Source organism: Cebus imitator, unplaced genomic scaffold (assembly GCF_001604975.1).
Source record: "Cebus imitator isolate Cc_AM_T3 unplaced genomic scaffold, Cebus_imitator-1.0 Scaffold379, whole genome shotgun sequence".
Classification (NCBI taxonomy): Eukaryota; Metazoa; Chordata; class Mammalia; order Primates; family Cebidae; genus Cebus; species Cebus imitator.
The window spans coordinates 1,166,210-1,192,699 of NW_016107694.1; the positions used below are offsets into that span (position 1 = coordinate 1,166,210).

Genomic DNA, 26,490 nt, shown 5'->3' on the forward strand with positions numbered 1-26,490 from the left:
AAAAAAAAAAAAAAAAAGAATTAACCTAGGAGAAGCTAAGCATATGTCCGATTATTTAATATAACAAAATACAAAAGAAATAGGCAAGTTTCCATTTATGGCAGTAAGGCATAAATACTTTGTTCTGATAAAAATATGCCATGATTTCCCAGGGATAAAGCTGTCTGAGAAAATGGAGTTCAGAGGCTAATTTCAGAGCTTCCAGAGGACGGCTTTAACCCCAATCAATTGCATTCCTGCACACTGTCCAAGACTTTCTGGGTCCTGCACAACATGTCCAAATCACAGAAGAGCACAGTTTCTGAGGAGATCAGAGTGGAGGGAGAATTCTGGGTTTAGAGGAGCCAGAATGTGCCCCCATGGGTTTTTTGGAAAGAAGGTAGATTTTAAGCATATAGTACCCCTATTCTGCTATTTTCACAAAGTGAAACTCAATTAAGTATTTGTATTATTGGCATTTTATTAAAAGCCTGTGGTTAATTCAGTCCAGGCTTATGGATAAATTATGTAACAGGGTTTTGAAATGTACTAATACTTTATCAATCACGTACACACTTTTCTAAGGCTGAAATTTACATTTTGCCAATTTGGGTTTTGGGCCAAAATAGAAGGATTATTTACATGCTAACTGGTTTACTTTTATTAAGGTTCTGTGCCCAGTTGATGAGATATAAGGAACTATACTGGTATTATCACTGAACAATATCTATTAGCCACTGCTATTAGTTCACGCAATGGTTTGCATATGTCACCCAAAAGTTCATGTGTTGAGAACTTAATCCCCAATGCAACATTACTGGAAGGCAAGGACTATTATGAAGTAATTAAATCACGGAGGTTCTGCCCTCATTAATGGATTAATATTATCACAGGAATAGGTTAATTATCTCAAAAATGAGTACGTTATAAAAGGGAGTTTGGTCCCCTCTTGCTCTCTTGCCTTCACCATCTCTTGCCCTTCCACCTTCTGCCATGGGATGATACAGCACAAAGGTCTTTGCCAGATGCTGGTGTCATACTCTTGAAATTACCTGTCTCCAGAACTCTGATCTAATTTCTGTTCAATATAATTACCCATTCTATGGTATTCTGCTATAGCAGCATAAAACAGACTAAGACACCCACCTTCCACCCCTTTGCCTACCCTCAAGTCACCCAAGATGTTTGCATTATTCTGCAGGCAGAATATTGGTAATTTCAACAGACCCTCTACTTTTATAGAGTTAACTTCCACTGCAGCTAATTTTCACCACTATTTTTTAGCATGCTATGGAGCAAAGTAGCAAGGGTGTGTCAGGCAGAAGTTAGTCAACCTAAATTATAAAAACCAACTTTTAAGTTACTGTCTGCATTACTGATAATTTAAAAATGAATGATTTCAGGGAAGTCTGCTAGACTTTAGAACTGAACTCCCTCCCTGGCCTACCAAAGATCAGGTTTCAGTTGACATTGCATCCCCACCAGACACTGCCTTTCAGCATCATACATTTCCTTTTCCCCTTTCTTCATGCTGATTTTCTGTCCATTTATGAAACGTACCATACAATTTCCTCTTACTATAACTGCCTCCTATCTAACCCTGACTCCCCTCCCTCTTTGTCTTTTTTCCTCTGTCTTCTGCTCACCTCTGATCCACTCACCCCAGCATTTATCTTCATCACAACCTTTATCTTACAGGAAATAGGAGAGAGGAAAGCAGGTGATTTCCACTTATGATAGCAAGGAAAGCAGGTGATTCCCTGAAAGCAGGGAATCACCATGTTGAGATCAAATGTTTTCAAATAACTTGGAGCTGCATGGCAAAGAACAAAAGGAGTATGGAAAAGACCAGATGAAAAAAAAATCAAGGGGGAAATATTGATGGCCTGGATTAAGGCACTAATAGCAGTAAAGGCAAGGTAGGAACAGATTTTTTTTAAAATATGCTGAAAATAGACTGAATAGGATGTGATATCTGACTGTAGGATAGTGATACAGGAGAGAGAATGAAAAATAACTTGAAGTTTTGTAGCTGTGCTGATAGATAAATATGGTTCATTTAATAGAAACAAGAAACTAAGACCAAAAAAATCAGGTATGAGGGAGACAATGTGTTCAAATTTGGAAATGTTGAGCCACATTCAGGGGTAAGGTTCAATGTGCCAGTAACAACTGGTATTCTAAAAGGGCAGTAGAAAACTTTCTATATTTCTTTTTTTTTTCTTTTTTTTTTTTTTTTTTTTTTGAGATGGAGTTTCACTCTTGTTGCCCAGGCTGGAGTGCAATGGCGCAATCCCAGCTCACTGCAACCTCTGCCTACCGGGTCCAAGTGAGTCTCCTGCCTCAGCCTCCCAGGTAGCTGGGATTACAGGTATGTGCCATCATGCCTACATAATTTTGTATTTTTCGTAGACAGAGGGTTTTTCTTTGTTGGTCAGGCTGGTCTCAAATTCCCAACCTCAGGTGATCTGCCCACCTTGGCCTCCCAAAGTACTGGGATTATGGGCATGGGCCACCATGCCCAGCCAAACTTCTAGATTTAAAGAAGATCAAGGTTAGCAAAATCCTCCAACCATTTTTTTCTTTACTTACTCCTTCATTTTACCAAAATAAAATATGTGTTGAGAAGCCACTGCATGCCAAGTCCTGAAATAGCCATTAGAGGCGGGAAAAAGGAAAAGAAAGAAAATAGAGGGAACGGAGCCCCTACTCTCAGAGCATTTGCAAGTTATGGTGGGAGATGACACCAAAACAGTGGCATGAAGTGTTGGGATGAGGGGAGTGTTACCAAAGCAGTCTTCATGGAAGAAGTGACATTTATTGGGAATAAGACAGTTCTTTTTCAAGCCCATTAATCAACCTAACACCTGCAGAGGGACTACATGCTTCTTGCTTGCTTGCCTTCACAGTCGGTATGTCCCCTGTGGTTCCAGGCCAGCTATAATGTAGATTCCTTCCACAAAACACAACCACAGACTTGACTCTACTGTGCTCATTTTCACTTTTTTTTCTGTGGAAGTAATGCTGTTACTTCTTTGTGGAAAAACTTTTGTTAATCTTCTACCTTTTAAAATATCTTGGTAACAAAGTATTTATGAACAAACTCCTAGAATTCTAGACAACATTATGGCAGAAGCGAAAGTTTAATCCTAAATCTTATCACTGCTCTGAAATTGTCCATCTACCTTCTGGGAGAAGGTGCTACTCCCCAAAAAAGACAGAGCGAAGCATCTTGGCAGAGAGAAGGGTACTTAAATTCAGGCCAGCCCAGCAATTCCATTCTAAGATATTTACTCAAAAGAAATGAAAACATTAAGTCCGCTGAAAGACTAGTATAAGAATGTTCACAAAAGCTTTATACACAATAATCAAAAACTAGAAACCACCCACATGTCCATTAATTGCTGAATGGATAAAAGGTCGTATATCCATACAATGAAATATTACTCGGGGATATAAAGGAAGAAACAACTAAATCAACAACATGGACGAATCTCAAAAGCATTATGCTAAGTAAAATAAGCCTGACAGAAAATGACTACAAATTATATTATTTCACTTATATATGAAATTAAAAAAAAAAACAACAAACCAGCAACAAACTATAGCTCTACAAAGGAGATTACTGGCTGCCAGGGGCAGGGTGGTAGAGCTGGAGATGGACTACAAAGGAGCTCAAGGGAAACTTTGGGGTGGTGGAAATATTATGTATTATAATTGTGATAGTGGTTTCATCATACATTTTCCAAACTTATCCAACTGTACATTAGATTGGTTGATTTATTTTATATAAGTTATACTTGAATTCAGCCAATTTTAAAAAATAAAAAGAATGAGTTAGGCTGAACTGACAAATAGGCCCAAGCTCTCCCAGCCAGAAGATGTTAGTGACCCTCAGGAAGCTGTCAGAGCCAGCACTATCTCAGCCCTCTGCTTCTCAGTAACACCTCAGCCGATATGCTTTGGCTTCAGATTCTGAGACTCCCTAGCTGCTATAGACTAAGGATCCCAATACCTCCCTCTCACCCTGCCACCCAACTGCCCAAAACCTCAGGCCAGAATCAGCCTGCTCATCCAGACAGTAATAGTATTATAATCCTAAACCCTTCAAGCCCTGGTGATGACAAAACTTTATCCTGGAACTAATGACTGGGGAAAATGCCTGGTAAAGATTGCATTTTAAGGCATCTGACTATTTAGCATCTTAAATACAGACTCTTGGCTCTTCTGTTATCAGTTTCCTAAAAGGACAAGGAGCTGGGCTTGTCTGTTTGAAACCACAGTTTCTCTACAGCTGTCTGACTCCCTATAATTCTACTGAGTTGTTTTCCATCACCCCTGTGGCACAAGCCGTGGCTGATGCTCACGTCCTTGAAGCAGGTGGCTTGGGAAGAGGGAAAAGAGTCCTGAGTTTAAAATGAATCTTCACTGCAGTACAGCCCTTAAGTCTGGGAGAAATCCTGAGTCCTGAGTCTCTCAGTCCTGATTCTGGGAGAAGTCATGTGCAGAAGACTTGTTTCTCCATCACGGAACACCATCACTATTCACTCTTTCCTTCATCTCACTGATGCCATCAAACAAAATACAAAATTTTGAAATTTCTGAATAGCATTTTAAGTTCCATGTTTAGAATGTCAATAATTAATATATGATATTTGTACCAGAAACCTTATAAAAAGTGTTTATTGCACACTTGATGCCATACAAAGTAAACTTACATTCAGTGAGCTGTGACATGCCAAACACTCGACAAAGCTATTTGATGTGCCTTACCTAATCTCGTCCTGACAATAATTCTGTTAATTACTTGCATACCATCCCTTTATTTGCAGATAAATTCCTAAGCTCTGGAAACTGCACATAAACTGTGGTTTAATGCTTGGTTAAATATGCACAAGGTGCTGGGTTTGAATTCCTTCTTAGTGACCTACTAGCTGTGTAGCCCTTGGGTAGATGAGCTTCCCTCTAGGTTTGTTTCCTCACGTATGAAATGAAGAAAATTGATGTGATTTAGATCTGCATCCCTGCCCAAATCTCATGTGGAATTGCAATCCCCAATGTTGGAGGTAAGGCCTGGTGAGAGGTGATTGGATCAAATAGGCTGTTTCTCATGAATGATTTAGCACCACCCCCTTGGTGCTCTTCTAGTGTTAGTGAGTTCTCATGAAATCTGGCTGTTTAAAAGTATGTGGCACCTCCCCTCCCCTTTGCTCCTGCTCCTACCATGTAAGACACCTTACTCCCCCTTTGCCTTCTGCCATGATTGAAAGCTCCCTGAAGCCTTCCCAGAAGCAGATGTCGCCATGCTTCCTGTACAGCCTGCAGAACTGTGAGCCAATTAAACCTCTTTTCTTATAAATTACTCAGTCTTGGGTATTTCTTTACAGCAATGCAAGAATAGACTAATACAGAAAATACATCATAATTCACTGAGCTTTGAAAGGATTAAATAGATAATTGACACAATAAACATAGTAAGTATTAATTATTGGTTTATCTCAAATGCCAGGCTGACTTCAAATGGAATAAATGCAACACATATGGACAAATAACACTTTCAACTGTTCCGAGGTTCAATTTCCACACCATGAATCCCATTCTGCCCTTTAATTAGTCCTGCTCTTCTTCAGTCAATGTGGTAAAATTTTTATTTTTTTACCTTTAGATTCAGAGGGTATATGAATGTATTGTGTGAGGCTAAGGTTTGGGCTTCAGTTGAACCCGTCACCCAAATAGAGAACGTAGTACCCAATAGGTAGTTTTGTTAAACCTTGCTTCCCTCTCTCCCTCCCCCATTTTGTAGTCCCCATTGCCTAGTCTTCCAATCTTTACGCACACATGTACCCAATGATTAGCTCCCACTTGTAAGTGAGAACATGCTTTTTGTTTTTGTTTCTGTGTTAATTCACTTAGGATAATGACCTTCAGTTGCACCGATGTTGCTGCAAAGGACATGATTTCATTCATTTCTATGGCTGTGTAGTATTTCATGGTATATATGTACCACATTTTCTTTATCTAGCCCACCATTTATAGGCACCTAGGTTGATTCCATGTCTTTACTATTGTGAATAATGCTGCAATAAACATGTGAGTTCAGGTATCATTTTGGTAGAACAATGTACTTTCCTTTGGGTACATACACAGTAATGAGATGGCTGGGTCAAATGCTAATTCTATTTTCAGTTCTTTGAGAAATCTTCAAACTGCTTTCCACAGGGGTTGAACTAATTTACAGTCCCTCCAACAGCATATAAGTGTTCCTTTTTCTCCACAACCTCACCAACATCTATTATTCTTTGACTTTTCAGTAATAGCCATTCTGACTGGTGTAAGATGGTATACATGGTAAAATTTTGATGAGCAAAAATATACATAGAGCTTCTGCCTTCTATGAGTCTATGAGGACCATCTCTGTATGGTCTTTCATGGTCTCGGTTTCCCAAACTATCTCTAATAACGCAAACTAGACCAGAAAACTGTATTCTTAGACAGGCCAGCCATCTCCTTCACTTACCTGTTCTGGATATTTGCTCCCAGTGATCTCTGCTACAGTGTTGAAGGAATCAGTATCTGGGTAGGTCTTTGCCGCCATCTTTAGCTGAATGACAATTTTGATCCCATTAGCAGCCATTCTTGACATCATTTCTGCATCTTCCACCGTAATACAGGCTGTTGGAATCTTGGGCACACCGTCCTGGTATTCCTGAATACCTGTGTGAGGACTTGAGAGAAAAAGCCACCAGGTTGCCTTGAAAGTGGAAATAGATCAAAAGAGTTTTTAAAAAGCACCTGTATATTGACATTTGATTTCCACTCACCTTTCTTTGTATATGGGAATCAGGAAACGTGGTAGTATTAATTTATTTGCTTTTGATGTGAATGTAATTTTTATTTTTTGTTAAGAATAAATTAGAAACTTCAATTTAATAATCATCTCATTGAAAACATATGTAAATTATTTGATAATTTGGATGATCCTTCAAAGTTGCAAATTGCCACCAACTCTGAAGGACATTAACAGTGCCATCATGATCAGAAGGTACAATGAGACAAGGGAACTCTGGAGTTTGTCAAGGCTGCAAACTAGAAGATCCACATGTCTGGAATAAAACTGACCCAGATACATTTAGCTCTGTGGTCACTGCCCACCAGTGGGCCTAATCTCTTCCTACCCAAACACAGAGTTCTAAATATATAACTCCACATTGATGGCAGAACACCACGCAGGAAAAGTGCAATGTCTGGGAATATATTCATATTCTCATGAAGAAAAGTTGCTGAATAAACACAGCCCCTTGATTTTACTGGCATAAGAGAAAAAAAAACTATTATAATTTTGGCACTAAAGGAGAAATACTATCCCAACAGCAGATTTTTTCCTGCTAATTTCTAGATGCTTCTTACATTACTAGAAGCACTTATCTAATATTAATCTACTGTTGATTCAACCTCTGTGTCTACTAGGGAAGTTTATCAAAGTCATTTTCTAAAATTGTTCTTTCAAACTGTTCCTTTTTACCCCTGAGATATGGCTCCAAACGGTCCTGCCCCACTGTGCTCTCAGGACCAAACTGCCACAACTTCCAAATGTATGCCACAGTCCATTCCTATCTTCTATTAAAGCATAGGCTAAGAACTTCCCTTTTGAAAATTATTTTTTTCTTTTCATATTTCTATATTTGCTTCAGGTCACATATTTACAGAACAACCCCCCTCCCCCTTTCACTCACAACACATTTCTCTCCTTCAGATAATATCTTGGTGTTTATCTCCTACAGAAGCAACTCTAGTCTCCACATGCACAAACACAATGATGCAGTCTTAATCTCTAACTGCATTCTTGGTGTGACTGAATGGTTGTAACCATATTTCAGGTGACTATTTACTTAGAGAAACTGCAATGTAGAATGGTTAAAAACAGGTCTGGAGCAAGACTGCTTGGGTTCAAATCTGGACTTATTGCTAACTGGCCTAGGGCAAGTTACCCACATCTTTCTTTCAGGAGAATCATCTATAAATGTAAGTGATAATAAGACCATTTCATAGAGTTAATTTTGCAGAAATAATTAATTTATACCAGTAAATCACTTACCCTAAAACACAATAATCACTCAATGCATTGTAAATATTTATCTTATTAACTTGCCTATTCAATTATCCCTACAGAGATTGTCTAATCTCCAGTGATTAGTACCAGCTGAGTATACCCTCTATCAACATTTCTAAAAAGTGGACTGCAAATTTTATTATTCATCAAAAGAGAGTACAAAGACTTATATTCCAAATCTGGAATTTGAAATACAGAGACCCTGAATCTGAATCCCTGGGATGAACAGAATCTACTCTAAATTCTGGTTCAGGTTCTGGGGTCACATAATGTAGGTCAAATTCCAGCTCCTGCATTCTTTGCAACTAAGATTACCTCTTTGTTTCTAAATTCCCTGATTTGTAAAGTGGAGAATAATGTTAGCATTGACCTCATAATATTGCTATGATAAATAAAAGAGATCATATACATAAAGGATTTAGACAGTGTTTGGCACATAGTAATTACTTAGTAAACATTAGTTGTTATTACTTCGTCCGTACTAATTTTTCCCACTGAGTTAGCGGAGTGATTAATGACCAAAAATTACCTGGCAACACGTAGGAAGACAATCTAAATATTTATTATTCATATTACCTTACGTGATGTCTGGGATTCAACAAACTCTCCTTGTTCTCAGACTCTTACTCAAGAGAAGGTCAGTATAACACTTCTTAGCAGGCTCTTTTAAGTAATGTTTTAGGCAGATTTGTACTTGTAGGCTACAGGTAAGATTTCTTGAAGTGGGAACAGTGAGATGGCATGCATCCTGGCTCAACTGAGGAGATGGTACCAACAGGCATCTTTTAATCTTAATTTATGAAAACCTTTGAATTTGTTTTTGCAACTAAGCATGTCTTCCAGTGGTGGAGCATCTATCATTGTTTTATAGAAGGAGGGAAAATGAAGACTCAGTTTTATTTAAAATCCTGTACTTTCACCATAGTAAAATTATTCTAAAGGGACCAATCAACATAAACACCACCTTTCTGTCCCTATTTACAAGTCCTACCTGCAGTTTAATAAAAGCAAAGGGTAAACTACCAAGGAAGCCATAAAAAAATCAAAATAATATGTAAACATTTAATAACAATCCTCTACAAACTCTTCCAAAAAATAGAAGAGGAGGGAACCCTTCCAAACTCATTCTACAAGGCCACCATTACTGTCAACAAAACCAGACAAAAATATTACAAGAAAAATACAGACCAAAAATCCCTCATAAATATAGACACAAAAATATCTCAACAAAATACCAGCAAACAGAGCCAGCAACATATAAAAAGGATTATATACAAATGGGATTTATCCCAGGAGTACAAAGTTGATTTAATATCCAAAAATCAATTGATGTAATATATCATATTAATATAATAAAGGTACGTGCCACATGATTATCTCAGTAGATGCTAAAAAAGTATTTCACAAAATCTAACACCTTTTTATGATAAAATCACTAATCAAACTAATGAAAGAGAACTTTCTCAATCAAATAAAAATCGTCTACAAATATCCCACAGCTAACATCACATGTAATGGAGAAACACTGAATGCTTTTTCCCTGAGATCAGGAATAAGACAAGCATGTTTGTCTCCCCACTCCTATTCAACATTTTACTGGAGATTCTAAACAGGGGAATGAAATAAGAAAAAAGAAATTTAAAAGAAATTTATATACTGGAAAAGAAGAAGTAAAAGTATCTCTTTTCACAGATGACATAATATTTTTCTTGAGTAAGTCAATATTTTTAATAAAATCTTATTCTAATTCTTTAGTTTTGTATTAATGTATTTTTAATATCAAAGCCAAGTTTCTAGAAAGAGTGACATGATCTTATACACAGAAAATCCTAAGATACACACACACACACACACACACACACACACACACACACGACTATTAGAACTAATTAAGAAGTTTGTCAAGATTACCGGATAAAAGATCAGTATACACAAACCAATTGTATGGCAGCAATGAACAATGCAAAAGCAAAACAATAGCAAAGAGTAATGTGAATATTAAATTAACTGAACAGTCCATGTAATTCATAATAAAAACTATGAAATTTATATTGTTATAATAAATTAAAGATCTAAATAAATGAAAAGATGTCCATTTTCTATAAAGTAGAAGACTTAATATTGATACCATGGCAATACCTCTCAAGTTGATCTACAGATTTAATGTAATCTCTATCAAAATTCCAGCTGCTTTTTTTTTAAAAAAAAAAAAGAAATTGACAAGCTGATTATAAAATTCATATGGAAAAGCATTCAAAATAACCAAAACAAGTTAGAAAAAATATAATGAAGTTGAAGAACTCATATTTCCATATTTTAAAACTTACCATAAAACCATAGTAATCAAGATAGCATGGTACAGGTATAAGAATAGATATATAAACCAATAGAGTAGAATTGAGAGTCCAGAAATAAATCCTTATAGGGATGGTCAATTTATTTTCAACAAAGATATCCAGAAAGTTCAACAAGAATAGAAGAGTATTTTCAACAAATGGTTCTGGGCCAACCAGACAACCACATGCAAAAGAATAAAGTTACATCATGCCATATATAAAAATTATTTCAAAATGAATCATATTCTTATATTTAATAGCTAAAACTATAAAACTTCATGGCTTTGGGAAAGGAAATTGTTTCTTAGAGACACCACCAAAATCACAAGCAACAATAAAAAACAGATAAATTGAAGCATCAAAATGTTAAAATTTTGTGCTTCAGAGGACACTATCAAAAAGTAAAAGGGCAACCCATAGAATGGGAGAAAACTTTGGCAAATCATATATCTGATAAGGTACTTGTATCTAAGATACATGAAATTTTTTTAACAATTCAATAATTTTAAAATCCAATTATAAAAATGGGCAAATAATTTGAATAGACATTTCTCCAAAGAAGATATATAAATAGATTATGATTACATGAAAAGATGCTGAACATTATTAGCCATAAGGGAAATGCAAATCAAAGGCTTAATGAGATGTCACTTTCCATCTAGTAGGATGGCTATTATCAAAAGAGATAAAAACAATCATTGGGGAGGATGTAGAGAAATTTGAGTCCTTGTACATTGCTGGTGGAAATGTGAAATGGCATAGTTACTCTAGAAAACAATTTGACAGTTCTTCAAAAAGTTAAACATGTACTTATCACATGGGTCAGAAGTTCTACTCCTTGGTACATACTCAAGAGAAATGAAAATATATGCCCACATGAAGAAAAATTACACACAAATATTCATAGCAGCATTACTCTTAATAGTCAAAAGGTAGAAAAAAAACCTTAATATCAACTGATAAATGTGTACAAAAAATGCACTATATCCATATAATGAAATACTACTCAGCAATACAAAGTGACATTCTGGTACATGTTACAACATGGATGAACTTTGAAAACATTATTCTAAGTGAAAGAAGCTAGTCAAAAAAGACCACATACTACAAGATTCCATTTACATGAAATGCCCAGAACAGGCATATCTAGACAGAAACTAAATTAAATAAAATCAATTTTAGGTTTTAGATAGAAAGTAAATTTTAGGTTGCCCAGGGCTGGTGGAGGAGACGGGAATATTAATAGATAAGAGGTTTCTTTTTGGGATGAAATGTCCTAAAATTAGATAGTGATGGTGGGTGCACAATTCTGTGAATAAACTAAAAACCATGAAGTTGTGCAAGTTAAACAATTAAATTTTATTGTGTCTGAATTGTATCCCAAATAAAACTTCTATTATAAAAATCAAAATAAGAATCCTAAAGTTCCAATTTTCCTTTAAGGAGAAAATCCTGGTGTCTATCTCTTTTAAAAATTATACTTCCATAGACTTAGCTTATGAGATGTATAAAAGCAACGCCTGCTGCTGTCTGTGCTTGCAAGATAGTATACCCAAAATATAAAATGAACATGAACAAATGTAAGTGTTAAATCAGTTTTTCAAATTTCATTACAGTTTTGTATATCTTATGCAAAGTGACATCATTTGAAGCCAGCTGAATATTTTCCTTTGAGCTACATAAAATAAAAGCAATGTTTAAATAAATAAGTTTGATTTCCCACCTGATAATCACACATCAAATTCCCTTAATGTTAGGCTGTTCTGACTAGCTTCTTATAAAAGATACCAGGCCCTTTATGTTTCTGAGCATTTCAAAATTTGCAAAGCTTAAATCAATCCTTGAAAGTGAGTGTCAGCTTATATGTTAAATATCCAACAATAGGATAATTATCTATCTCAATGAGAAATATGTAAGTTTGCAGTGGGGCATATAACACATTGACTAAAATAAAAATTATTCACAACAGTTTAAAGCCTTGGAATGTTTCCTAAAACAAGGTCTGGAGGTGGGAACTGTAAAGACTGTGAGCTTTTTAAGCTATAGTCTTTTGTTTCCATAGACTTTTTTTTAAGTTTCTAACTAAAGAACACTTATTTTGCTTATTAGAAAAGCTTATTTGATTTAAAATCAACTTTAAAATAACTCTTGGAAAATTTACAATTGACTTTATTTTTTTTAATCTAGCACCTTAAGAGTATATTTACCTGACTTTTATATTGTCATTAACAACAATAAGAGAAAATGCATCTCAGACTTTTAAACTGTCATTAACAACACAAAAGCAAAAAGTTTCATTTACGCCATAATTCACAAAGAGGGAGCACTAAAATATTCCCAGCTCCAGAAATCTGCTCAAGAGAGAGTAGATGAGACTAAGTTTCCTTCCTAATTTCTATGATTCATTTGAAATGGCAGAAGAGAGGCAGGAAAAAATCAAATTCTTGAATTCTATTCAATATTGATGACAGGCTCCACATGAACAAATCTCAACCGACATGTTTAATATCTGTGTTCACCTGTAGATCTCAGGAAGAACACTATTAACAGTGTCAGAGAAATGTAGCTTCTTCCAAAGTAGAGGAATGCAGCCAACTCCACAAAAGTGCAAGAAAGAAGGAAGATAGTCAAAATGTTAATGGGAATAAAACTGATATTTAATATCCACAGCATACAGGAAAGATTTTTGGCTTTTTTCTCTTAAACATAAAAATATAAAGAAGATTCAAAGATACAGGAGGTAAGTGCCTGTGAAATAAAAAAAAAATTTTAAATAGCTAAAATTTTACACTTAATATTTTGTGAGCTAGGAAGTATTGAATAAATATTAGCTTTTGTGTTTACTGTACATTCTGTAACACATAGTAAACATCACAAAATATATGAATTTCCTCATTTCCTTTCCGATTTCATTCTACTGTATGTTACAATTTCTGCTTACTTGCACATCCTATTGTTTTGTTTTTCTTGATAATCCTGACTAATGTAGCCATCATTAGTCCAATTTTCTTTTATTTTATTTATATTCCTGTTTGCCATGACCAAAACAATAAATCAGTGCATTATATATTTTCAAATTGTAAATATTAATCCTTTTCTCTCACAGATATACAACTTCCTACCAACTAAGTAAATCTAAATTAAAATTACTATAAGAAGCTAATACACACCTAAATTACAATAAAATCTGGTACTGTGTAAGTTATGGGAAAAATTATACATACAGGTTAAGTATCCCTAATCCAAAAATCCAAAATCCAAAATAATTTGAAACTTTTTGAGTACCAACATGATGCCACAAATGGAGAACTCCACACCTGACTTCTGTGGCCAGTGGCAGTCAAAATGCAGTTAAAATCTTGTTTCATACACAGAATTATTAAAAATATTTTGTGAAATTACCTTTAGGTTATGTGTATAAGGTATATATCAAACATAAGTGAACTGCATGTTTAAGACTTGGGTCCCATCCCTAAGAGATCTCATTATGTACCTGTAAGTATTCCAAAATCTAAAAAAATTCAAAATCCAAAACGTTTCTGGTCCCAAGCATTTATAAGGGATAACCAGTTTGTATATCCAATGCTGGTGGCACTTAAATTAGTTTGATCTTTCTAGAGTATGATTTCCCAAAATGTAGCAAACCTATAAAAATTCTGATTTTGTATTTGTTATTTTCCTATGGACAACAAGCTCCTTGCCAATATCGTAAAAAGAGAAAAAATAATTTGTACTAAGATGTTCTCTGCATGCATCTCTCTATATATGTTGAAATCTAGAAGAAACCCACGGGACGAACTTCAGGAGAGTAAGTGGCAAAAGAGAAGATATCTATGACATGTAAATCGATCAAAAGCAGTACATAGAAATGTAGATGAAATAATGTTAAGTTAAAAGAAAATAGCTGAACACAGTACACACAAAATAGAGATTGAACATGAGTTTGCAATGATGTAAACTAAGTTAATATTCACTAGGTTCTTTGAGAAACACAGTCACTCTTTTAAACTGTAATCAAGCAAACTGCAGTATTACCAACAGAGTTAAATTCTTAAAAAATATGTGTCACAGCCTGTGAAAAAAGAAAAACCTGAAAGCAAAGCCTGAAGCTATCACAGTAACAATCTGAGTCCTTGAAATTCTAGCTCCTAGGGATTTGATTACTTGTGGCAAATTATTAGAAAGATATCTATTAAAATGTATTTTCCTTACACCATCAGTTACGTGAAATACTTGCAGCTGAATCTCTGTAGTGCTATCCCATCAATGTACGATCTAGGCAGAATTACAAACCTAATATTTTCTTGACGTCAATTGCATATGTGTTCAAGGACTCTTCCAATAAATCTGTTAATATTTTAACTGTTTATTCACATTTGTGTACATCTTCTCTGCCTTTGAGGCAATAGACACATTAATTTTAGTCTTCTAATCTTTAGAAAAGTTGTATGTGAGATATTTTTCCCACACAATAATATAGAAGTGCACAGAATTAATTCTGAAGACTGCTGGCACTGATAAGAAATCAGAACATAGTGAATTTAAATGAGGAAAATAATCTATACAAACAGCCTATGTGCATCATTATCAGTATATTTGCTTACATAACATAATTCTATGAAATAAGAATGGATGACTTTTGATTTAAAATTTTCTTCCTCTTGGCCTTTTTTAAACCTTAGTTTGGTATCAGTTTCTTTTTTTTCTTGTTATTGTTGTTAGACATCAGGGAAAGGCCTTTACTCAAATATGTAGCGATCTTTGAACACCACAGATTTAAGGATGGGTGATATTTTTGTTCCATAGATGCCTAAAGCATACACCATTCTCCCAAAAATCATGTAATACCACAAAGAGATGTTAGGCTTTTTGACAGGGCATTCCAAGCTAGCACTTAACGAGCATTTGCCATGTGTCTGCCAGTGTGCTGTGTGCTTTTCACACATTAATTCATTTACCAGTTATTGCAACCCTGTGAAGGACTCTTATTGTCCCCATTGTACAGATGACAAAACTGAAACACGGAGAGGCTAAGCCCATGATCTCACAGCTAGAAGTTGACAAAGACAGAACTGAACTCTGGCAATCTGGCTGGAGTCATGCTTTTAACCTCTATTGAATTTATCTGATATTGCCACTCACCCCTCTAGTGATGATGATGATTACTGTTAACAGCAATAAAAATGATTACTGTCTAATGAATATTGATGATATATACTGAGCTAAATAATTTAATACATGACCTTATTTAATCTATCAATTCTGAGATAGGTACCAATATACTCATTTCTGAAGTATGAACTGAAAAACACAGAGACCATGAATGGGTCAAGTGCTCTGGGCAGGAAATGAACTTGAGACCAGGCTTTTATTCTTTCTAGGTTTAAGGGAAACTATTTAAGTAATGCAGCACCTTTTAATCTTTATATTCCTTCTGATAAACATACCAAAAAATAATATACATAAAGCACTCTACTGTGCCTGAAAGATAATATGTGGTTTATAAATGGTAGTTATGTTCATCAGCACCCATATTTTGCATATTCTTCTACACTGAAGTATCACTCAGCATTATATTTATTTTATATCCATTTACACACATTTATGTCTTCTGGATAGACACTATCTATATTGCTTTTGTGTACCTAGTGTCTACAAGCACAATTTCTGGACCACAGTAGGTGCTCTGAAGATGTTTATTAAATTTTGCTAGTCTGTGGCCTCTAAAACCAACTTTCTTTCATTACAGAATCATCTCTTCGACCTTTATTTTCCATTTTTCTTCAGGCTAACATTACCATTTAGTTATTATGTGTCAGAATAACATGGAGGGCTTGATAAAATAGATTGCTGGTCCAACCTCTAAAATTTCTGATTCCGTAGGTCCAGGGTAAAGCCAGATAATTTTTATTTCTAAAAAATTCCCATGTGATGCTAATGCTGTAAGTCTAGAGTACTGGAGACTTCAAGACTTCACCAGAAGAAAAGATTTATTCAAATATAGGTCCTTGTTACTGGAAAAGTGTGATCTTAATAGGGATCACTTTTAGAGACTTGATCACAAATATACCTAAGTACTTACCATGTGCAAGACACTAACGTAGAAGCCATGAAAGAATCAATCCCTGCTATTAAGCAACTGGCATTTATTTGGAACAATATTAGATCTATGCCAAGTGTGACTACAGAGTTATGGATTTAATGATTACAGTAAGAAACCTACTCAAACTCACATTTAAAAAGGGGTATTTTTTTCTTTAAAACCATCACTAAGGTAGACTGCACAGTCATTGCAGCAATTGCCCATTGCTCTAAACATTTTTGGAACTTTTCCTCTGAAATTGCCTTCAGAGCATTTGGCAGCCTTCCAAATGGTCTAAATGAAGGCAAAATTTGGTGCTTTAAAATTAGAATTGATTTTTGAAAACAGCCAAAATATGATTAACAAAATGAATGAATGATTTGGGGACCAAACCAAGATAAATTATAAAATAATGAGACTTATTTTTAATTTGTAGCTCATCAGTTGGCCATAAAGACAATTTTAAAAGAGATTAGAAGTGTTTATATCAATGGTAACTGCATCAGAATATGTATTTAGACTTAGAAGTTATTTATATGGTAATACTGATTAGATGTATACATTCTAGTATATTTGTTTTAAAATGATCTACAAATTATTTATTCCAACAGTATTTCAAAAAAATTGCAGCAAACTAAAAAGCCAGTAATAAGGAAATTGAAGTATAAATTACAGTGTTCAATTTCAGTGGAATATTTTGCAGCCATTAAAATGTTAATTATGAAGTGTGGAAAAAAAACATGAACATTTTTGATACATACAGAAAATGTCAAGTGGTATGTAAACTATGATAAGCAACGTAAAGTTTTATACACAGGGAATAGAGGAAATAGGAGATAATAAAAATAGGTTTGTATGGCAGGGGAAATGACAGGACTTTTTCCTTATAAATTTTCTCGTTTTCATACAACTACAAAAGTTATACTTTAAAAAATCAGTCTTTACCATAAAATTTCTATTGACATTTTCCAAGGCAAAAGAAAAGTATGGACAAGGCTAATCATAAACATTGTGAGAATGAAGGTATGAGTGTTTATGTATGTATATGAATTATTGAATATGCTTGAAGTCAGCTCAAAAAACGCCCTGAAAACAGAAGTATATTGCAAAGATTCCCCAATTGTTTGAGAAAGTGTATACAATGACCTGTCATATAATTTATAGACGTGAAGGTGAACATGAGTCTATAAGATGACTACAAGTTCTAAATCAGATTCCCAATCTAAATACGAATGATCAGTGTATCGGTTAAGACAGGCAAACTTACACTGATAACAAACAGCCCATAAGATTTCATTTGCTGAAACAAAGTTTTGTTTTCTTCGCACATTACCTATGCATCCCAGGCCAGTTATGTGTTCATGTTGGCCTCAATCTCACTCTAGGATCCAGGCTAATGGAGCAGCCATTCTGTGGAATGCTGCCAGTCAATGTGGCAAAGAGAACAGCACTCTGAAAGGTCTCTCTCATCAGTAATTAAATGTTCTACTCACATCTCGTTGGTTAGAAAAAGTCACACGGCCTCAACCAGAGTCCAAGGGACCGGGATGTATGGCCCTGTTTTATGTGCAGGTGAAGAGCCAGAAATATCTAGAAACCAGTGCTAATGATTACCACAGTGAGCCAAGAGTGACTCAGTGAAGACCAAGAGTAGAAGGAGATCAACATGAGACTGAAACTGGGCACCATAAAAAGACACTAAAGACCAAGTAAAGGATGGGAAGGTCGTAACATAATTCTGCAGCCACTAAAAGCATATTTTAAAGAATATTTAATGCCACAAGAAAATGATTAAAACATATTTCAAAACTGTGCATAAACCATTAACTCAATTTTGTATTTATGCAAATTGATTAATTATGTAGCAAAAAATGACTTAAAATAGGGGAAAAGGTAAAAGTGATTTTGTCTGGGTGGTGGGATCATGGATGAGTTCTATGTTCTTTGCTGTTTCTACATTTTTTTAGTTTGTAAAATAGGTAAATATTACATTTGTAATAATAAAAATAACATCAACCTATATAATATTCTTAATTTTTTAAAAAGCTGTAAGTTCAACTGGTTTTTTACTCTACCAACCTGACTATAAAGTGTCAGCTCAATATTGCTTTATTCCCCCATTTTTATTCTATTTTTTTTCTCTCAGTACCTTTTCTGAATAGTTTTAAACTGATTAATTGCGATGAGTTAAGCAGACAGATTTTCAAAGGATCCTATTCTGTTGTGGAGATTTGAAGAATTAGTGGGTGTTCCTTCATTTTTCAGTTTTAATTAATAATCTGGTTTAAGAAACTGAGAAATTAAATTTTTCTTTCAAAATGAGAATGCTTTTTAGAGAAAACAGAAGAGCTAGGGAAGGTGTATGAAACATTGCCAAGAACTTAGCATTCACACAAAAGTCCACAATACAAGCTGTATTCTTCTCATGTGTCTTGGAGAAAATAGGTAATAATAGAAAATAAATGCCTTTAAGGCAGAAGGATTCAGGGGTAGGGACTGTTGGGCAGATGAAATGCAGTGCTTAGTTGATGTAAACTACTTTCATTTGGTTCTTTGAAGTAGGAAAATGTATTTTTTTTAAAACCACAAAGTCAAAGTATAAACAGGACATTAGTAAAATGGCATTTTATAAACATCTGGATAATGTGTTCCTAAGGCCTAGGCCTAACGATTCAGGAATCAGCTGGCAATAATTCCAAATCCATCACTGATTAAAACACTTTTCAGACATAAAACCTCAAGTAGTCGCTGTAGTTTCAGATTGCACTGGAACATTCTGTAAGATTTAATTCACTTCATAAACACTATGGTGAGGAATAGCTTTAAATTCAGAGTTTGAATTTTAAAAAGGAGGGGTAAGTCAAATCATCCAAAGTAGATGAAACTTAACACCAAAAAAAACTGTAATCAAAGGCAAACTATTAATTCTACACTTAAAGCTATGTTAAATTTTGTGAGAAATTAATGCCTATATGTGAAATCATACAAAAATGCTGTCAAATATTTAATCAATTCTCCATAATCAGATAATTTCTGCTTTTAAATATAGCAAAACAGACATAATTTTAAAAATTATTTTTCCTAGCTGCCTTGCAAGAATATTATATAATCTAAAGGGTCTTATTTGCTGGGAAATTTCCCTAAACTACCTGGTGTAATGTCTTAAAACTGCCAACAGATTTGCTGAGCTTGTTATGAATCCCCTGTTTTTACGAAACATAAATCATTCAACAAACCTGTGACAAGGCATATTTACCAATTACCAGAATTTAAACGTCTGGTTACCAGGTTGACTGACAAGAGTAAGTTTCTAGCTCCATAAAAGAAGTGAAAAGGACTCATAGGTTAAATTAACTCATTCTGGCCACTGAATCATGCAATTAGAAATATTAAGCCAATTGAAAAAACATCTACTGGGTACTTAGCTGGTCCAGGTTCTGTGGCAGGCAATGGAGGTAGGCTACATCTGTGACCAAAACCAACATAATTTCTGCCTCTAAGGAAAACAATTTCATGTTTCCAAAAGGTTGTTGAGCTTTACTTGCCAGACTAAACTGTATGCCACCCTCAGGCTTTCCACCTTACTCCCTAAGACAGACACAGTTTATCTATATATCTGCATATGTCTAGTATTTAGTATACACCCTAGTATGTAGGTACTTAATAAATTTTCATGAATGAATGAGTGAATGGAGTGAAAAAGATATACATTATTGTTTTCATTATTATGCCTGTTAATGGGGGATGATGAATTTAGTACTCATAACTTGAATTTAGAAAAAATTTAACCTCTCCTTCTCCTCTGTGCTGTGTTCTCAAACCCCCATGGGTCTATTTTAAATCAATACCATCTGAATTTCTAACCAAGTCTGTCAAAGAACCAGTCACATAGCAATTCCAGAGAAAGCTCAGCTTAAGAGGCAAGGGCGTGTTGCCACCCCTCCAAAGTCAGATGAACTGAAGTTGAGTGGAATAGGAATTCAATAAATAGCCACCCTCCACAGGGTAGCATATCGACCATACACACCAGGAAGGGTCCTGCTGGGAACAAGGCATGAGATACCTGGGTACACGTCTATGTGCTGCTCAGCACGAAGTCAGACTGGTGTGGAAACCCTCCTTCTCTGTTCTTCTTCCCCAAGATAAAGACAGCCCACTCTGGTGGTTTAATCTCAACACCTGCCTCTCTACACCAGGCAGACTTACAGGCTCTCACTGAGTGAGAGAACTAGCCTGTTTAAGTGTTCAAATTGGATAGAACTCAGCTGTTGTTCAGGGAGCTGTTGATTCTCAGTTAAATCCTGGAGAGACAGAGTTACCATATGATCCAGAGAAACTGACATTCAAATCCAGCTTTCACACCAATGGTGTGACTCCTCACCACTCCCTGGCCACATTCCAATTTTCATTATTTTATTATTATTATCAGTAATAACACCTAACATTGTGTCACTCAAAATTTACTAAGGATATTCTCATAAATTTTACCTACTTTTCACAATAACCTTATAAAGTAGATATTGTTACTCAGTTCAACAGTGGAGACACTTTGGCTCAAATTCAAGTAATTTGCCCAACATCACACAACTAGGAATGAAAGGAACTGGAATTTGAATCAATACCGACAATAAATGTTTTCTGGGAGAAACACGCTCTCACTCCGCTCCTCATGCTGTGCCTCATCCCCCCACCTTAGTCCTCCAATTAGCTATTGGTGCTTATTTCCTTGTTTGAAAATACAGAGGACAAGTAGATTTAGGATGCATTTTTTAATAGTACTAAAATAATTTATTAGAAGCTCATTTAACATTTATTGAGGCAGTCTTCTAGATTTGGAAAATATGGCAATGAATGGGATGTTTTCTTACCAAGATTTGTGATCCTTTTGGGTTTCCTATAAACTTGCACTCTGCATTGTTTTATCTTTGAACATACAGAACACGTAACCAGTCTGTATACTGCTGCTTGAGCTAGCTGGCTCTCCAAGGTTCCTGTACCCTTTAAGAGCACAGACATGCACCTTTAGACTTCTGATGAGCCCATATAAATCACAATCTCTGAAGTTTCTGTGGTCTGCAGCCTCCTTGTTTCCTGTTGAGGTGAAGGAAAAGCTTTGGGTGGGGCCATGCATAAAGTCTCAAAGAACTTTCAGGAAATCAGAGAACCCCAGATGGCAATATTTTCCACCCTCTCCAACTGAAAGAATGTGGCCAGCAAACATTCTGGCCACATTCTGGAGAGTGGGGACTAGAAGAGCTAAGCATACCAGGTGCTTAAGTCAGCCTGACAGGGTGAGGCACTGCAGACCTCTAACTCCAGAATAAGCTGGTTAGGAAGTGAGAAAGTAATGGTGTCCACCTCCCCCAAATCTTCCTCTTGGCACAAACCACCCTTTCCCTCAATTCTCAAAATCATTCTTCTTCCAGCTGTTTCCATAAATGTCTGGTATATGTCCAGACAAAAGTAATACTGGCTATTACCAGTGATAGCCAGTTACTATGTAGCCTGTAATCATGAAGACCAATAATAATTATACATACCATTAAAATATGTCAGATCTAATTTGTTAGTAATTTTATTTGATGCCAACACCAAAGCTATTCATGAGGTCTCAGCTTCAGAGTCTGTCACTTATGCAGTATGACCATCTGCTCGTAACTTTAAAAGCCATTAAGTGACTTGCCAATCAAGACCATTCTTTCTCCATAAAATTCCTCGGCACTGTTGTTGCTGAGACACTTTGGCATCTAGCTACTCGCCTGAGAAGAGCCTAGCAAAGTTGTTACCAAGCATTAAAAGTGGAAAACAATGTTGGAATCACAGCATTTCCTGAAACACTAAACAAAACAGCACTGTATGTATTAATGGAGCAAATACACATAAGCAGTACATTCTTGACTTTGAGAAACCTAGGAATTCTTTTTCTCTCCTACATGCCATGTGCAAAAGAAATAAGGTTGTTAATTCAGCCTCAACTCTTCTTCCCTTTACCCTTCACCTTCACCACATTTCTCCTCCTGCCCAATTTCATGATCTCTGTTGCCTCCTCCACCTGTATAAGCAGACATAAGGCTGCCCAGGGTCAGGCTTCAGGCTTTTGTACTCTTTTAATACTTTTATCCCTCAAAAATTTCTTCTCCTCTCATACATTCAACTATCAGAACTATTTGAAGTCCGCTTTCCCACCACAAGTCTAAACCTCCAACTCTGGCCTCTCTTCAAAGCTCCTGACATTTGTTTGCAATTACCTGACATCTCCACCTGGGTTGAATCCCAAACCAAAATCATCATCTTTCCCCTGCTCCAAACATGTTTCCTTATATTCCTATAATGGCTACTGGCTTGAAATCCTAGAAACTAAGTTCCTATTCATTTATTTCCCCCATATCTGAATTGGGTAGAGAATCAGATTGTAAGATCAGTGGCATATAACAGAAAATCAAAATCTCAGAGATTTCAACAAGGTAGTTTATTCTTTTCTCATGTGGAAGACTGGTGAAATTTAGTCAAGTGATGGTATGACAGAATTCTGTTCCATGAAGTTCTTTGGGAATCAGGCTCCTACCAGCTCATCCCTCCAATATTGCTAAGGTCCAAATTAGCAGCTGGACCTAGACCAAGACGGCAGATAATGTGAGAAGCAGGATGGAGGAAGTGATAAAGAAGAAAGAGGTAAACGGTGAGCCAGCCATCTTTACGTATGCTACTGCATGGTACTTCTGGCCAGAACGTCGTCACATAGCTGCACTTAGCCACAAGCAAAACAGGTAAATAGGGTCTTCATTTTAGATAGTCATGTTTCAGCTAAAAATCAAGGTTTTTATAACTGTTAAGAGAGTCAAGAACAGATATATAGGTGTCTGACACCGCGGTTCATTCCTAATTCTTCTAATCCTTTAGGTCATAGCTCTACAATGTATCTAGAATCAGCACTGCTGCTCTAAGCCCTAATAACATCATTCCCTGATAAAAAAATTTTTCAATGGCTTTCCAATGCCTATCAAAGTAAATCCATATTCCTAAGCCAGCTCCTTTACAACCACCTAAAATTTTATCAAATTATTTTTCTGATTTTATCTAACACATTTTCCAAAACTGAGACAGCCTAACTACTTGCCATAGTAATTGCTACCATTTATTAAGCGCCAGAAGGTTTATATAGATTATAACCAGTCTTTCTCTCCTCTCTCTCCTTTCTCTCTCTCTCTCTCTCACCCACACACACACATAAACACATGCAAAAATCAATATTATTGTCCCCATATTAAAGATGAGTAATCTGACATTTTGAAAGGCTAGGCAACCTAGGAATGGCTCCATATTTATAAGCAAAAGGGCTGGAATTTAAAGGCATAGTTGTGTGGTCTCAAAATAAATTATTTCTCTGCATCCTCCACCCCATCTCCTATAACACACACTGCTAGTCATCAAACAAGCTGTCCTCCTTCATGGCTTTTCTTATGCCATTACCTCACCCATGACACCTGTATCCTTCATCCCTGTTGAGATCCCATCACTCATTGACATTCAAATCATTTTCTGTAGTCAGTTACAGTACTATCTCCTTCATGAAAGTTTCTCTGAGTTGTTTGTGCTTTCTCCCTCTACCCATACCTACAACAACCAAAAGTGCCTTTCTTCCTGAGTGCCCACAGCATTTTTTTGTATTTCCTTTAAAGTCCTAATCACATTCTATCTTATGTTGGGGTTGGCACTATCCCAGCCTGGCCTCTCTCTAGGCTTCTCATTCTCAGAGTGCTGGCCCTTTGTGTTTGTCATGCGTTATGACCCCTGAAGGTAGCAATGAGTGCCAGATATTCAGAGTAAACATCCAATTTTTGTTTAATAAATAAATATGGATTTAAACGTATGGTTTAAATATGTATCTCCATGCACGGTTGAGTATGTTCTCTGCAACAACTTCTGATGCCAGAATTAGCAAAGGGAAGTGAGAATGTGAAGAATCCGTCACATCCCAGTGATACCCTCATCATGTACTTACATTTTCAGGGTCACAATGCACTAACTGGGAAACAGAAGATCTTGTAAGCTTAGTGACCTAGACAACTTTCCTCAATCCTTATTGCTTTTTCCCTTCCATTTACATTTTGTCCTCTCAGCTCTGACCCCACTACATTAATTTCTTGCCCTTTTCACCATTCTTTCCAATTTTCTTCTTAGTCTTAGACATAAAATTCTAAATTACTGGTAAAAAGCAAAGCCCTTTCTTAGACAACTGGGCATATAATTTTGTTCCAAACTAGAGTTTCTTGGTTTGGTTTTTAATTTTTATATTATAAAATGTTCATGCTGGCTTAGAAGTGCAATCTAGACAATTTATATGATGCAGTACCAAAAAAGATAACAGTCTTATTCATTTTTCTGTCACTAGTGCAAAGTCCAATGTCAAATGCATAAGAGGGATTTAACAACTGCTTAAAGAAGAGGGAATAAATCAACGAGTCCAGAAGAAAGAAAGACTGCTTTATTTCTGACCCTTCCTCCATTATATTTCAAACAGTTAAATTGTCATTACAAAATCAAAATGCATTTTTAAATTCAAAATAAACCAGCATTTATTAGCAAGACACTCTCAGTGAAAATCCATTTACTAGTTTTGAAAATAGGTACTACAGTTTCTTGCTTCAGTACAATAGGCAGTATATTAATGCTGCTTAAAGGTAAGCCATTGAAAAGGAAAAAAGGAATAAGAATCTTTTTCTTTAGAATTTTAGGTTAAGTGTCCAGAGGCCTAAGACTTATCCAACTTCCTATCTATTGAGCCAGGAGCTTAATTCCATTCTGAAGTGAAAGGAGACCCAAGACAACTATCCCAGCAGATCCACCCTATGAACTGGAAGAGCTCCTGTTGGCTGAACATATTTGCACATCCCATGTTCACCAGCTCCAACCTTTCCCACTGCTCAATACCAATCAATGACCACTTAGAAAAAGCTACCTTCCCACTCCTCATGGTCTGGCAAGGAAAGAAACTGCTACTGGATCAAGGAGCTTCAGAGAATTGGAAAAGGTATTCAAATACACTGAGTGAACCATCCAAAGAACTGGTTTTTATAAGCACATCAGAAATAAAAAGCAAACCTCACAGCTTTGACGCCATGGCCATAGCAATAATAGCTAAGCTTTTCAACTGAGAAATCGCCTGTATTGAAAATATGCTATTATTAGTGATTTGGCTTTTTCTACCAAATATCTCCTCAGTATCTACATCACTCACTTGGTGTCTTAGAAAATGTGTTAAAGTCTTGTAAACTATGGCATGATCACTGCACACATTGTAAAAATATTACATGTACCCACAGGAGAGCACTGAGGTAAGAGTGGCAAGGACAACAAAATAGTAGGTAAGCAAGCTTTCAGTGTGCTCAGAGTCTCTAAAAGGGTTAATAGACCTCTCAGTGTTCCCAGAAGAACTTTTTGGTAGTAGGACCAACCTATTAGATCAGAGATAGGCCTGGTTTATTTGAAGAGAAGCCTCAAACCCTGAGATTTAAATTTAAGTCTTTTTGGAGGACAATTTGGTACTCTCTATTAAAATTAAAAATCCATATTTTTAATCCAGAAATTCCAGATATTAGTCATTGCTATAAATAAGGACACAAAATGTATATACTTCATTTTTAATTATAAGACTGTAACAGTGAAAAATCAAAAAACCAAAATGAGCATGTCTATAAATAAGGAAATGTCCAAATAAACCACAGTAGACAATACATCATGCAATGAAAGAATCTGAAGGAGTTAAAAGCAATGGGAAAAAAGTTCTACTTCTAAGTATAATGGAGGTGTTCATGGCAGGCCAACACGCCCAGCAAAAACAACTAGAAAAGTTAAATAAATTATAAAAATCACATATTTAAGGACCCTAGAAAGATGATGAAGCCAAAAGTTCTAACAACAGTAAAATTCTAGAAAGGAAAAATTTCAGAGGTGAGCTGAGGACATGCAGCCAACTTCAGGGA

At 35.7% G+C, this 26,490-nt stretch overlaps 1 protein-coding gene across 2 annotated transcripts in view; it reads right to left on the bottom strand.

The window, feature by feature from the left end:
• The window catches only part of LOC108288590 (carboxypeptidase Q), a 318,489-nt gene that overhangs the window by 90,065 nt on the left and 201,934 nt on the right, over positions 1 to 26,490 (bottom strand). For both annotated transcript variants that reach the window (XM_017507572.2, XM_017507571.2), the window contains exon 4: positions 6,497 to 6,704. In XM_017507572.2, coding sequence (XP_017363061.1) covers positions 6,497 to 6,704 — 208 coding nt within the window. The remainder of the gene's footprint in view (positions 1 to 6,496; positions 6,705 to 26,490) is intronic.